The sequence below is a fragment of the Pristis pectinata genome, chromosome 6 (assembly GCF_009764475.1).
Source record: "Pristis pectinata isolate sPriPec2 chromosome 6, sPriPec2.1.pri, whole genome shotgun sequence".
In the NCBI taxonomy this organism is placed as follows: domain Eukaryota; kingdom Metazoa; phylum Chordata; class Chondrichthyes; order Rhinopristiformes; family Pristidae; genus Pristis; species Pristis pectinata.
Window position 1 is genome coordinate 103,271,784 of NC_067410.1, and position 12,988 is coordinate 103,284,771.

The following is a 12,988-nucleotide window of genomic DNA, read 5'->3' on the forward strand; positions in this document are numbered from 1 at the left end:
ATAATTAGGAAGACAAATGGAATGTTGGACTTTATTGCAAAGGCAAAGGAGTATTAAAGTAGGGAAGTACGACTACAACTGTACAGGGAGCTGGTGAGGCCACGCCTGGAGTTATGCACATGGTTTTGCTCTCCTTACTGACAGCCCTTCTTTGTGGCTATTGAGTGAAGTTTCACCAGGTGCATTCCTGGGAAGAAAGGGTTGTCTTATGAGGAATGATTGATCAGATTGGACCCATTCTCATTTGGAATTTAGAAGAGTGACAGGTGACATTATTGATATGGGGGACAGTATGATGGCACCGCCTCACAGCTCCAGGGACCCAGGTTCAATCCTGACCTTGGGTGCTGCCTGCGCGGAGTTTGCACGTCCTCACTGTGACTGCCTGGGTATGGTTTGGGTGCTCCGGTTTCCTCCCACATCTCAATGTAAGTTGCCACTCAGTGTGGGTAAATGGCAGAAAATCAAAGGGGCGTCTATGGGCAAGTGAGAGACAATAAGTAACAGGGCTACAGGGGAATAAGATGAGGGGGGAATGGATCTGATGGGATGGCTTTGCTGGAAGAGAGCACAGATACAATGGGCAGAATGGTCTCCTGTATCATGTTACGTACATAGCTTTTGAGGGGTTTTGACAGGGTTTACTTCATGGATGAATTTACAACTAGGGAGCATGGATTTAAATTGTCAGAGGGGGCATAGAATTTCTTGTGTCAGAGGGTCATGAAATTTTGGAATTCTCTGTTCCAGCGGGCTGCAGAGACATTGTGTGTTCAAGGCTGAGAAAGGTGGGTATCTGGACAAAAGGCAGTTACCCGGTGACAAAAGAGGCATTGAGGCCAAGATCAAATCAGCCATGATCTTATTGAATGATGGAAGGTCTCAAGGGAAGGTACAACCACACCAGCTCTTACTTGTTTCATTCCAAAATTGAGATCAATTTCCACCCACCTCCCAAAACGGCTGGAAGAGGCTCACTGTATAAAAAAATTCAAGTATTAAAAATCGCACAACACAGTCCCAAGCTGTCACCAATGAAGTGGGTGTATTTTACATTAGGCACTGCACGTCATCTTAGAGGGACGTGACAGGTGGAAAAAGTAAGAAATGTACTGTGGATAAAAGAAAACCAGTGAGGTATTCTACTTAGGTTTCCAGAAGGTATTTGATAACATTACTGCAAAATAAAAGCTCATGGTGTAGGAGGTAATACGTTAGTGTGGACACAAGATTGGCTAATGGAAAATAGAGTCCCTTTCTGATTGGTAAGATGTAAGCAGCGATGTGCCAAAGAAGATCGATGCTGGACCCTCAACTTTTTACAACTTATATGTAGATGACTTGGATGGAGGGACCTAAGACAAGGTTGCTGACTTTGTTTTTAACCTAAAGATAGGTAGGAAAGTAAGTTGTGAAGAGGACTTAAGGGGACTACGAAGGGAATACAAATGGGTTAAGTTTGGAGCAAATGGAAAGAATGCCAAGAAAATCTTAAATGGTCCATTTTGGCAGGAAGATAAAGCAGCATGTTGACATATCAGCTAAATGGTAATGGATTGCTGAGCTCAGAACTGCAGAGGGATCTGGGTCTCCGGGTGCATGATTCAGGTTAGTATTCAGGTACAGCAAGTAATGGGAAAGCTGACAGAACGTTATTATCTATTGCAAGGGAAATTGAATACAAAGATAGGGAGCTCTGCTTTTATATAGGGCATTGGTAAGATCACATGTGGAGCACTGTGTATAGTTTTGGTCTTCTTACTTAAGGAAGGATGTTCGGGCAGGCACAGTAGTGTAGCGGTTAGTGTAACGCTATTACAGAGCCAGCGACCCGGATTCAATTCCCGCTACTGTCTGTAAGGAGTTTGTGTGTCCTCCCCGTGTCTGCGTGGGTTTCCTCCTGGTGCTCCGGTCTCCTCACACATTCCAAAGACGTACGGGTTAGGAAGTTGTGGGCATGCTATGTTGGCATCGGAAGCCCGGCAACACTTGCGGGCTGCCCCCAGAACACTCGACGCAAAAGGTGCATTTCACTGTGTGTTTCAATGTACATGTGACCAATAAAGACATATCATCTTTTATTTTTGTATCATCCAATGCATTGGAAGCAGTTCAGAGTAGGATTACTGGACTGATACCCAGAAAGGGCATCAAACAATCTGCAGGAGGAACTCAGCAGGTTGAGCAGCATCTATGGGGGGAAAAGGAATTTCTAAGTTTTCAGGTCAAAACCCTGCATCAGGACAATTTCTTCCCTCCCACAGATGCTGTTCAACCCGCTGAGTTCCTCCAGCAGATTGTGTGTTGCTCTGCATTACAGCATCTGCAGTTTCTTGCGTCTCCTGAAAAGGGCACATTGTCCTTGAGGAAAGGGTGAACAAGCTGGGCTTGTATTCAGTTGAGAAGAGGGAGAGCGGGCGTGACTGAAGAGTGTTCAATCTTGAGTGACTATGGAAAGGATTATCCCTCTTGCGGGAAAACATCACACTAAGGGTCACGGTTTAAAGATAAATGATCACCCCATTTAAGAGAAGCAAATTTTATCTCTCGGCGAATCATGAGTCTTTGGAACTCTCTTTGGCAAAGTGCGGTGGAAGCAGGGTCTTTGAATATTTTTAAGACAGAGGTAAATATATCCTTGATAAGCAAGGGGGTGAAAGAATATTAGTGGATAGATGGAAGTGCAGAATGCAGATAAGCGATTAATAGTGGAGAGAGATCAAGAGGCTGAAGTGTTTACTCCCAATCATAATATGCATCTTTTTTACTAACCTTTACGTCAGAAACGGGTAGGTGGATGGAAGTTACATTGCAGTTACCCAGAGCCCTGGTTAGACCACTCCTGGAGTACTGAGCTGTTCTAAGCTCCACATCTCTGGAGCAGATTTAAATCCAATGCTTTCTGTTGTAGAATATGAGGAGGCATTGGCCTGATAGGCCAAGGTAAATCCCTGATAGGATATTAGGAACAAAGAGCTTTATCCAAGTGGATGGTAAAATGAAAACAAACACTCAAAAGATAAAATCCAATTATATTTATTTTTTTAAAGCTTGTAGTACAGAACTGCAAGGATTTAAACCAGAACTGAACTGTGTTTACATACAACTTGTATGTTTACCCTGCTACAGGCAATGTTCACACATCTCAGTACAAAATAACCCAAGTTCAAAAAATAAGGACACAAACATACTAAACTTCCATACTGTATGAATAAATCGAGTGACAAAAATGCTTGCAGTGTAATAGAAGTAATATATTTTAAACTGATAATCCCAATTTCTGAAGCAGTTCTCAGAAGCTCAGACTGATGTGCCCGCAAGCAGGCTTTGTCCAATTTGCATTTGAGCTCCAATACTCCTTTTCTAGATTATCCAAAATTATACTTAAAATATTGTCGTCATCCTAACTTTCTCACCTGTTCCCCGCTGCCTTTCTATTTTACAAATCCCATGTTGTACCTTCCATGAAGTTCCTCAATACTGCCAAGGGGAGACATCTGTCTTCAGCTGCCAGTGCTAGATGCAAGTATTGGTTGCCAGTTGTCCTTACATTATCCATTCCACTGCAGACAACCAAAAGTGTGGAGGTGAGTACAGCCAACAGCCAAACACACACACACACATCTTGGATACACCAAAGACCAACTTGTGAATTTTGCCCTTATCCTAAGAGCTGTGATAAATATTGTGGCCTGTTCAGTATACGAGGGGATGACAAGCAATGGTCACTATACGCACTCCTTCTGGATAATTTCTAGATCCATTGGCCAACTTCCATTACAAAGGAGGTTACAGACACTTTTGAAGGGGAGAACTGCCTCAGGTGATATCACTGCCTTGGCAGGTTAGATTCTGAACACTCAATTCAAAGATCCTCCTCACTGCCCAGATTCGAGTATACATTGATAACGCAGAAGCTTCAGCAGAGTTTGGTAAGAGATACTAAAAGGTCAGTTGATTAACACAAATTTACAATAATAAGAGAAACTAGTTAACTATAAGGTCTAAAAGTGCAATTCACTCAACTCACATTAAGATTCCAAGCTTCTTTAAAAAAAATCAGACACAGTGCCAATTCTGTAAGGAAAGAGCCTTCCATATCTGAAGGAAGTTGATAAATTCAGATTATATTAGAGAGGCGAAGGACAGCTTCCTTAACCCCATTTGTTTCTGGTCACTCACCATTTTCTGTCCTTCTACCTCTTGGTGCGAGGAACAGAGAGTCCAGGGAAAGAGCCGGGCCTTGAGTCTCCTCCAACACCCCACACTCCAGTATCTCTCCCACCACTGGCTAAAGTGAACATGAAGTGATTACTTCCCTTGATTGCAAATCCTCACTACCACAAGGTCCACCCAATCACTCATAATCCCACCCACCCAAAACCCCACACACCTTCAGAAACACATGCAACAAAGGCAAGGGAACTGGAGTATCATGCCAAGGTTGGGGTGATGGGACATTGGCTCTGAGGCCTTAACTTGCCTTTAAACAAGTATTAAGGTCTGTCTTCCATTACAATCTCTTGCTTCTGCACTGCCTGTCCCAGGGATATTTCACTTACAGAGGGTCTCATGTACAAACCACAGAGCATAATGCATGAAACAAGCTCAACAACTTTCTCTGTCCAATACTGCATTATTTTTTGTTCCACTATTTTTCATTTGGTGACCTTGCTGTAACTGCTCATCAGTAAAAGGGAGGTGGGGGAGGGATACAAGGTGGTTAAAGTAGGTCCTGCAAATCCCATACCCACGCTTTATACTGAGTCTGGGTGTTGGGCACTTACGTGAATACAGAGAAAGAGCAGCCACAGAGTTTTTAATACAGTCCCATACATCAGGCACTGCCTTTCGTGAAGAGTGCATGCTACAGACTGCATTGGCAGGTCCAACCTCACCGCTTGTAGTTAAAATGAATGATTAATATTTACCGCCAATTCATTTTATATCAACCACTTTCTCCGACCCTCCCCCCTACGTTCTTGACCCAATTCCCCGAAGAAGGGACTCTGTTGTTGGTCAAGTGGGATTGGGTAAGTTCCTTCAGACTGTTTAGAACAGTGTATCAGGCCTTATTTTGTAATGAGGGCATCTTCATATGGACTTTGACCCACAACCCATCACAACAAAGGTACAAATCCATCATTCCGTCCTACTCCCAACTTGTATAATACATCCCGTTCCTCCATGAATGTTCCCAATCCATTACAGCTTTTCCTTCTTTATCATTCTGGGTTCTTACTTAAGAGCCGATGAAAATTCCAACTTTTTAAAAAATTGTATAACAATTCGAGTATTCAATGTGATAAAAATCCAAAATCCAAGTTTCCTTACAATAATAATTAAAAAAAGTTTTCATAAAAAATGATTTAAGTTGTCACTTGATAAAAATGTGGTAGCTTTTTTTTGCAAAGTCTATTTTTACAGCATATAGCATTATAACAACAAACTATGAGGGTATATCATTAAATTTAGCTACATTATAATCTCAAAGCTTTGAAAATTGAGATGCCTAGAAGCTAATGGTGAAATTAAGGGATTCAGCATGCTCACACTATGTTGCCCTGTCCACTCTTTTTACAGAGGTGTTAAAGACTGCTTTAAAATCTTTAACACCTCCAGTAAATATAACAGGCAAAGGTAGGATGTGTGACTGTGATAAACCTATCATCTAGGTCATGAGAAATAAGTAATAGCAAATGACAGGGTAATATATAGCTGCGACATGAACCACCAAAACTGCAGAGGTGCCTCATGTGCCAATGGCTACCATCGTCATGACGACCAAACTTGGACTCCAAACTTGCTCACCTTTTTGTACATTATTTTATATATTGAACAATACAAACAAATTTAAAGCTCTGTTCATGTTAAATAGATGAGAGGTGCTTGGCATCACTTCAATCTCCTGATAAAAGGTCACCAAAACTACTAGTGTATGAATGCTCCTCCCCAAACCCCACCCTCCCCCTCTCCCACCCTACCTTTCCATCAAGCTTGAACCAAACAGACTCCCAGTTGCAAAACAAATGGTTAATCTCTTAAGTTCAATTTTTTTTTATCCTCCTTTAGTTGCTAATAATATAATAATATTATAATAAGGAAAAAGAATCATCCATTTGGCCATGCAAGACAGGACAAGCAGTGGAATCTTTGATCTTCTACTAGAGGTTAATCCCATGATTATGTGGAAGCTCAAAGATATCGAGATAGTTCTAGGATATAGTTCATATAAAATACTGCTAGCCGCCTTTAGTTAAATGACAAGCATATACCACTTCGGGGTGTAGGGGCGAACATAAAAGTTGTCAGGCAAACAAAAAGCACTACTTGAGGCACTGTGCCTCTGATCCAAGCAGAAAAGGTAACTCCATCTCAATTTCCATTTTCAGTTTCCTTCCTTCCTTCCTCTTGCTTCCTGCAGTGATTACAACCAAGTGAGGAAAGTCTCCTTCGGATTGAGGCTGGACTCCACGTCAGGCAAGATGTCCGACCCAAAGGGCTCCTGCAGGCTTGGCATCAGGTCCTCGCCTTCCAGGGTCCCAAGATCCACATTAGTTCCAGGCAGGGAGTCCAGGAAGTCAGGGAAACGACTGGGCTGATTTGTGGTCATTGCAGTCTGTCCCATTTCTCCTGTGAGTAAAAGCAGATCAAATTTACTTGGAGCTCCACTGAAATGCATGTACCTCACACAAGCCCAAAGCCAACAAACCACAGACTCTCCCTTAGAAACGACATAACAAAATGATCAAAAGTATTTGTTTATGCTGCAATTTTGGCTGTGGAGCACTTTTAGTCGTTTTCATTTGCTTCATAATACAAGCAGTTCATTTCAGATCTCAGGCTCTTGCAGTGACTCAGCTGGGAGTGGATTGCCTAATTTGTATCTGAGTTTTGGGGGGCATGGTAGTGTAGCGGTTATCGTAATGTTATTACACTGAGAGCGACCCCGATTCAATTCTGGCCACTGTCTGTAAGGAGTTTGTACGTTCTCCCCGTGTGTCTGCGTGGGTTTCCTCCGGGTGCTCCAGTTTCCTCCCACATTCCAAAGACGTACAGGTTAGGAGCTGTGGGCATGCTGTGTTGGCGCTGGAAGAGTGGCGACACTTGCGGGCTGCCGCAGCACATTCTCAGTAACGCAAAAAGACGCATTTCACTGTGTGTTTCGACATACATGTGACTAATAAATAAATATCTTATTTATACATCAGAAAGTCTGTGACATCTATAAGCATTCTCCAAGATACTGGAGGGCCACTGGTAGGTTAAAGTAACTGAAAGCTTCCACATACGTTACAGCATCTAGTTAACCAAACTAATGGCTGATCAGTTCCACTGTGTAGAAGGAATCTGGTCCAATCAAGACCAAAAAACTACAGAAGTCTGAAACAAAAACAGAAAACACAGAGACACTCAGCAGATCAGAAGCATACAGAGAGAGAGAAACAAGTCAATAACCCTTCATTTGTTTCTCTCCCCACAGATGCTGCCTGACCTGCCAAACATCCTCAGCATTTCTGTTTTCATTTCAGGAATCTGGCCCAATCTATTTACCCTTCACATCCAGAGTAGGATTCCAATTTACCAAATCACTAATATAAGAACAGAACTTGCCAAAACAACATATCAAGAAAGTCACTTTGTACAAAAGAGAGAAAATTGTTAATGTTTCAGGTAGTGGGATACATCTGAAATGTTTGCAGTTTTCTTTGTTGCTATGAGGTGATCCTTCACCAAAAACTGCAACAGTTCAAGAAGGCACCCCACCACAACCTTCCCAAAGCCAGTTAGGGATAGGCAGTAAACATTGGCCTTGCCAGCAACCCCAAAATTGAATATGAAAAGAAAGACATGATGATTGTATGTCTGTTTGCATTTAACAACTGAAGCACTTTCGTCTTTCCCTTCTTGGATGTTGCCTCAGTGCTCTTTGTTTCAGATTCTTAACAGCTGCAGGATTTTGCTTTTCATTCCTCACCAGTTGAATTGTAAGGAAATCCAACACCTGCATGGAATTCCAAAGGGCCAAACCACCTCCCGTTTATTTTCACGTGATAGAATTCTAACCCTGGAAATTTCAGTGTTGGAAGGAACTTGGGCTGTGCCAGAACAGAAGACTTGAAGACAGAGCACAATGTCCCAAAACAAAGTCCTCCCATTACTAGGACAATCTCCAATTCATGAGATTCAGAGAACCTTTCACAAGTTCAGGACCCAAAAATACTGGACAGAATTGCAATGGACTAAGCTGCTTGCCATTACTCACACTGTATAGAATTCCGATGCACTTCAGTCGCATTAAGTAGAATTCTAATACATTGCACGGAATTGCAACACAGGGTATAAACTCCAAACCATTCTCACTCACTATCATTACACAGAGGTCCAACAGAACAGCTTATTTGCTCCCACTGGAATGAAAATTCCTGATCCAGATTACAAAGACCTATCACACCATGTACAGCGCATACATCTCAAATGTAAAAATTGTTAGATTTTCCTCTGGAGTTAAATGAGTGTTTTAAATAGTGTCTCTTTTGATGTATTTTTTTTTGCTTTCATTTATAAATTGACCTGTACGATCGGTATGCAAGACAAGTTTTTCACTGTACCTCCGTACAAGTGACAATAATAAACCAATACCAATTGTGCTTTTTGAAAATGTGTGACTTATACCAAGAAATCCTTCACAAACTAGTTACATATTTAAGGTTCACTGCTCTTAAATTAGCACTCAGCCATATGAAATCGTCAAGAAAGAAAACATGCCCCATTACTCTGAACTCACCTGTATCCATTTCTTCCACATGCCCCAGGAAGTCTTCAGGTGTTCTTCCCAATCCTAAACCACTGTCTGCACTTGCCTGGCGTGAGTGGTATGGTCCACTGTACATGAAGACCAGTGGGAAGTGGCAGTAGCAGAGTTGGAGAAGAAAAGGGATGTGAAGTGGAAGAGAAAGGGAAGTCAGTTATTAACGCTTTCTGAAACCAATACCACCGGCAAAATAAAAGGCTGTTGCCAGCTGGATCTGGAATTCATCTCTTGTAAATTAAAACACAACTTGCCTGCTGAGGAAGGGGTCCGAGCCATTATTTGTGATGGCATGCATCTCCTGTGTCATAGCTGGTGTCGAGACAGCATTCTGGGCTGTGGGGATGTTTTCTGATTCAATGGGAATCTGATTGGGAATCTGATTATATAAGGCCTTCTCCTGAAAGAAACACAGAAGCTGTAACCGAGTGCCGACCGTGAAGAGGAAAAACTCCCATTTAACTAGAAAGAATTAGCTCTTAAATCTTGAGAACTTCTGACTCAGATGAAGAATGCAATCTCAACAAGCACAAACAGAAAGGCACACACGCGCGCGCGCGCACACACACACACACGCACGCACAGACATGCACGCACCCACAGTGAGACAAACACACAGACAGGTAGACTCACACACATACTCACAGAATGAGGAACATCTCTCTGAATCTACCCTGCTGAGCTCTCTGAGAATTTTGCATGCTACAATAAAGCCATTTCCCATTCTTCTACATCAATCTATTGTGCAGCCTTTGTTCAAACTAGATGGCAAAATGGTACTTAAAGAGGATGCTTTCTTTGAAATTAAGAATAGAGGCATAGTTTCCACAATCTCTCCTCATTTGACAGACATGTCATCCCAAGAACCCAGGACCTAGTCCCAGTCTGGTGAATATGCAATACATTATCTGAAAAGCACCTAGGAATTTTCTTTCAAAGCTGCAATATGTAGAAGAGCTCACATTGTTCCATTTTTGCCATTTTCTTTCTCACTGCTGAATAATTTACTTGGTGTTACCAGAATTATCACATATTTTCTTTTGGCACAAAAGGAGCCCATTTGGTCCATTGAATTTATGATGTCTCTCAGAATAATCCCTAATCCATCATTTGTTACCCAGTAACCTGTTCTCTCTCACATGCTCTATTAAAGATTCTATGGTTTTTTATATATGGGTCAATACTTTCTACACAAGGCAAGACTCTCAATGGTGTGACAAGGTTTGTCAATATATAATACAAAAGATTAAGGCTGGATTAAAGTAATTTACAGAACCAGGTCAGAGTGTGTGTTGTTACCTTTAGAAATAGTTCCAAAATGTCACTTCCTTCGCCAATCTCTGGAATTCCCTGTGGTTTGGAAAACTGGTAGCATTTTGCTACACAGTAGTGATTTCATTGGTCATTCTTTTAATACTAATAGAGAAACAGGGAGGCATGCAAAGAAAGAGGTTGAATTGTTGATTGTTATGATTTAACCTCTGATTTGACCTCTGGCTACTGAGATAAAGAACAAACCAGGGTAGATATTTGTCTTTGATCACTAAGCGGACATCTTAGCATTATCCATCCATTGCACTCCAAGCATTAACTTAATTGAAACTGAATATTAGAATAGGCATTCAACACATTATATTTCCAAATAAAGATTACCCTCCCACTACCTTTCAAATGAAAACTTCATTTTCTAAAACAAATTATTTCCCCTTTTGGACATTGAACCTGTTGGGATGAGAATGGATGTTCAAATTCATCAATTGTTCAACCGAAACAAAATGTGGTCACCAACAAGAGCCTTGTTGCTCCGTTCAAAGGGATTCCCAGCAGCTGCAGCCCAAACACAAATATGCAGGAATAGGCTGTGTCGGCAGCTGCTGGTGCAGACCAGAAGACACTTCAACCAAGAATGTTGCTTGAAATACAAAGGTTCTTATGGGCTTGAATCCACAAAGTGCCTCCTGCCATCTCCCCACTGCAGTTGAGCTCTTTTACCCAGCATTTTCTGACAGACTGCATGCAAGCAGGGGATTGTGAAATGGTTCTGTTTTTTCAGCCAATGGATCCTCTTCCCCCCCTCCCTCGCTCCCCTCCCCCACTCCATGTTACATCGGGCAGACGTGTCTGGGCAACACGATTCATTCTGTAGATTTATTAGATTTAACTGACTGGTTTCTGCTTGCCTGCCCACTATTTATACTTACTGCCAAAGAGCTCATCATAAATACCACATTACCACCCCTGTTGAACAGGCACCGCACGACAATATATGATCCCAGTGAAGATCATAAAATGTACACCCAGAGTTCAGTGTTTGCTTCTCTAAACAGGTCCATCATGCAGTGCTCATTCAGCCTGGGTGGTAATATATTTTTAGGGAGAATGAATTCTTGGGCAGAAATGATGGCCAGCAGAAGAAGAGAAAATCAAAAAAACTGCAGATGCTGGAAATCTGAAATAAAAATAGAAAATGCTCAGCAGGTCAGGCAGCATCTGTGGGAAGACAAACAGAGCTAATGCTGGGAGACTCCTTGTCCCACCTGAAACAATAACTCTGTTTCTCTTCCATTAGATGCTGCCTGACCTGTGAATGTTTCTTGTTTTTTTTTGTGTTTTTATTTCCTTCACCAAGAGTATGGGCGTGGAAGTTACTAAAGAAAGAACTTACATTCATATAGTGCCTTTCGTAACCTCAGGATAAGTCGAGTTGTGCACAGGCACCGATTAGGGAATGATCAGACTCCCTGATTGAAGGCATAACTTGAGAGTCAAACATTGGCCAGGATAGTGAGGAGAGATGCCTTGCTGTTCTTCAAATAGTTTTGGTAACTTTTGCACCCCAGAGAAGACAGATGGAGCCCCAGATTAGTCTCTACCAAAAGTAGGTATCTCCGACATTGCAGCACCTTCTCGAGTACTCCACTAAAGTTTCAACCTTGGTCTTGTGCTCCATTCTTTGGAGTGGGACTTGAACTCACCACCTTCTGACAGAGCCCTCAAGGACACAATTGAGGTGAATATCATGGGTGCATTTTAAGGGGATCTAGATAAGTAGCTGAGGGACAAAGGAATGCAAGGGTTTGCTGATGGAAGAGATGAATGGGAATGAGATGAGGCTTATGTGGAGCATAAGCACCAGAAAATGTTGGGCCGAATGTTCTGCTTCTGTGTTCTTAAGTTCTATGTAATAGAAAATCTCCACCACTCCCAACGTTAACCAACAGCCTGCCTACTCAGTACTTTTAAAGGCACAGAAGGTGGTCGTTTAACCCATCAGGTGTATATTGGTTCCCGGGGAGATGCTCCCCATTCTTCTTCATGTTGTTCCCTTCTACCCCAGCAACTTATTCTCACTTACACATTGCCTATCAAATTCCTTTTGATACTTCTGCCACTTCCCACACCAAGTGATAACTTACAGTGGCCAGTTAGCCATCAATGCATCTTTGGGGTGTGGAAGGAAACTGGAGTATCTGGGGGAAACCCACACGGTCACGGGGAGGATGTGCAAACTCAAAATGGACAGCAGCCGAGGTCAGGTTTGAACCCATTTCCCCGGAGCTGTGAGGCAACAGCACTAACCGCTGAGTCATTGTGCCACCCTCATGCAACCCCACTTTATACCAGTGAGGGCATCAAGCGCTCCTGAGGCAGGATCAGTGCAGAGCTCTTTCTACATTACCTCAACAGTCTACCCCTACCATCGGGCAGGAGGTACAGAGGCCTGAAGTCCCACACCACCAGGTTCAAGAACAGCTACTTCCCTTCAACCATTCGGTTCTTGAACCAACCCCAAAACACTAATCACTAGAACTTAGCAACACTATGACCATTTTGACCACTTTATACTAAAATGGACTTTCCTTTTTGTTCTATTTGTCTTTTCTTGTAAAAATTGTTATACCTTATGTTTAAATTTATGTTTATGTGGGCAGGCACGGCATTGTAGCGGTTAGCGTAACGCCATTACAGCGCCAGTGACCCGGGTTCAATTCCAGCTGCTGTCTGTAAGGAGTTTGTATGTTCTCCCCGTGTCTGTGTGGGTTTGCTTCGGGTGCTCCGGTTTCCTCCCACATTCCAAAGACGTACGGGTTAGGAAGTTGTGAGCATACTATGTTGGCACCGGAAGCGTGGTGACACTTGCGGGCTGCCCCCAGAACACTCTACGCAAAAGATGCA

At 42.5% G+C, this 12,988-nt stretch overlaps 1 protein-coding gene across 2 annotated transcripts in view; it reads right to left on the bottom strand.

Annotated features, from left to right (window-relative positions):
* Positions 1-3,020: 3,020 nt before the first annotated feature.
* Positions 3,021-12,988, bottom strand: part of wwtr1 (WW domain containing transcription regulator 1) — a 146,878-nt gene continuing 136,910 nt past the window's right edge. For both annotated transcript variants that reach the window (XM_052017489.1, XM_052017488.1), the window contains exons 5-7: positions 9,067-9,212; positions 8,789-8,886; positions 3,021-6,633 (exon numbers count right to left, since the gene is read on the bottom strand). In XM_052017489.1, the coding sequence (XP_051873449.1) occupies positions 6,428-6,633; positions 8,789-8,886; positions 9,067-9,212 (450 nt within the window). In that variant the 3' untranslated portion in view covers positions 3,021-6,427. The remainder of the gene's footprint in view (positions 6,634-8,788; positions 8,887-9,066; positions 9,213-12,988) is intronic.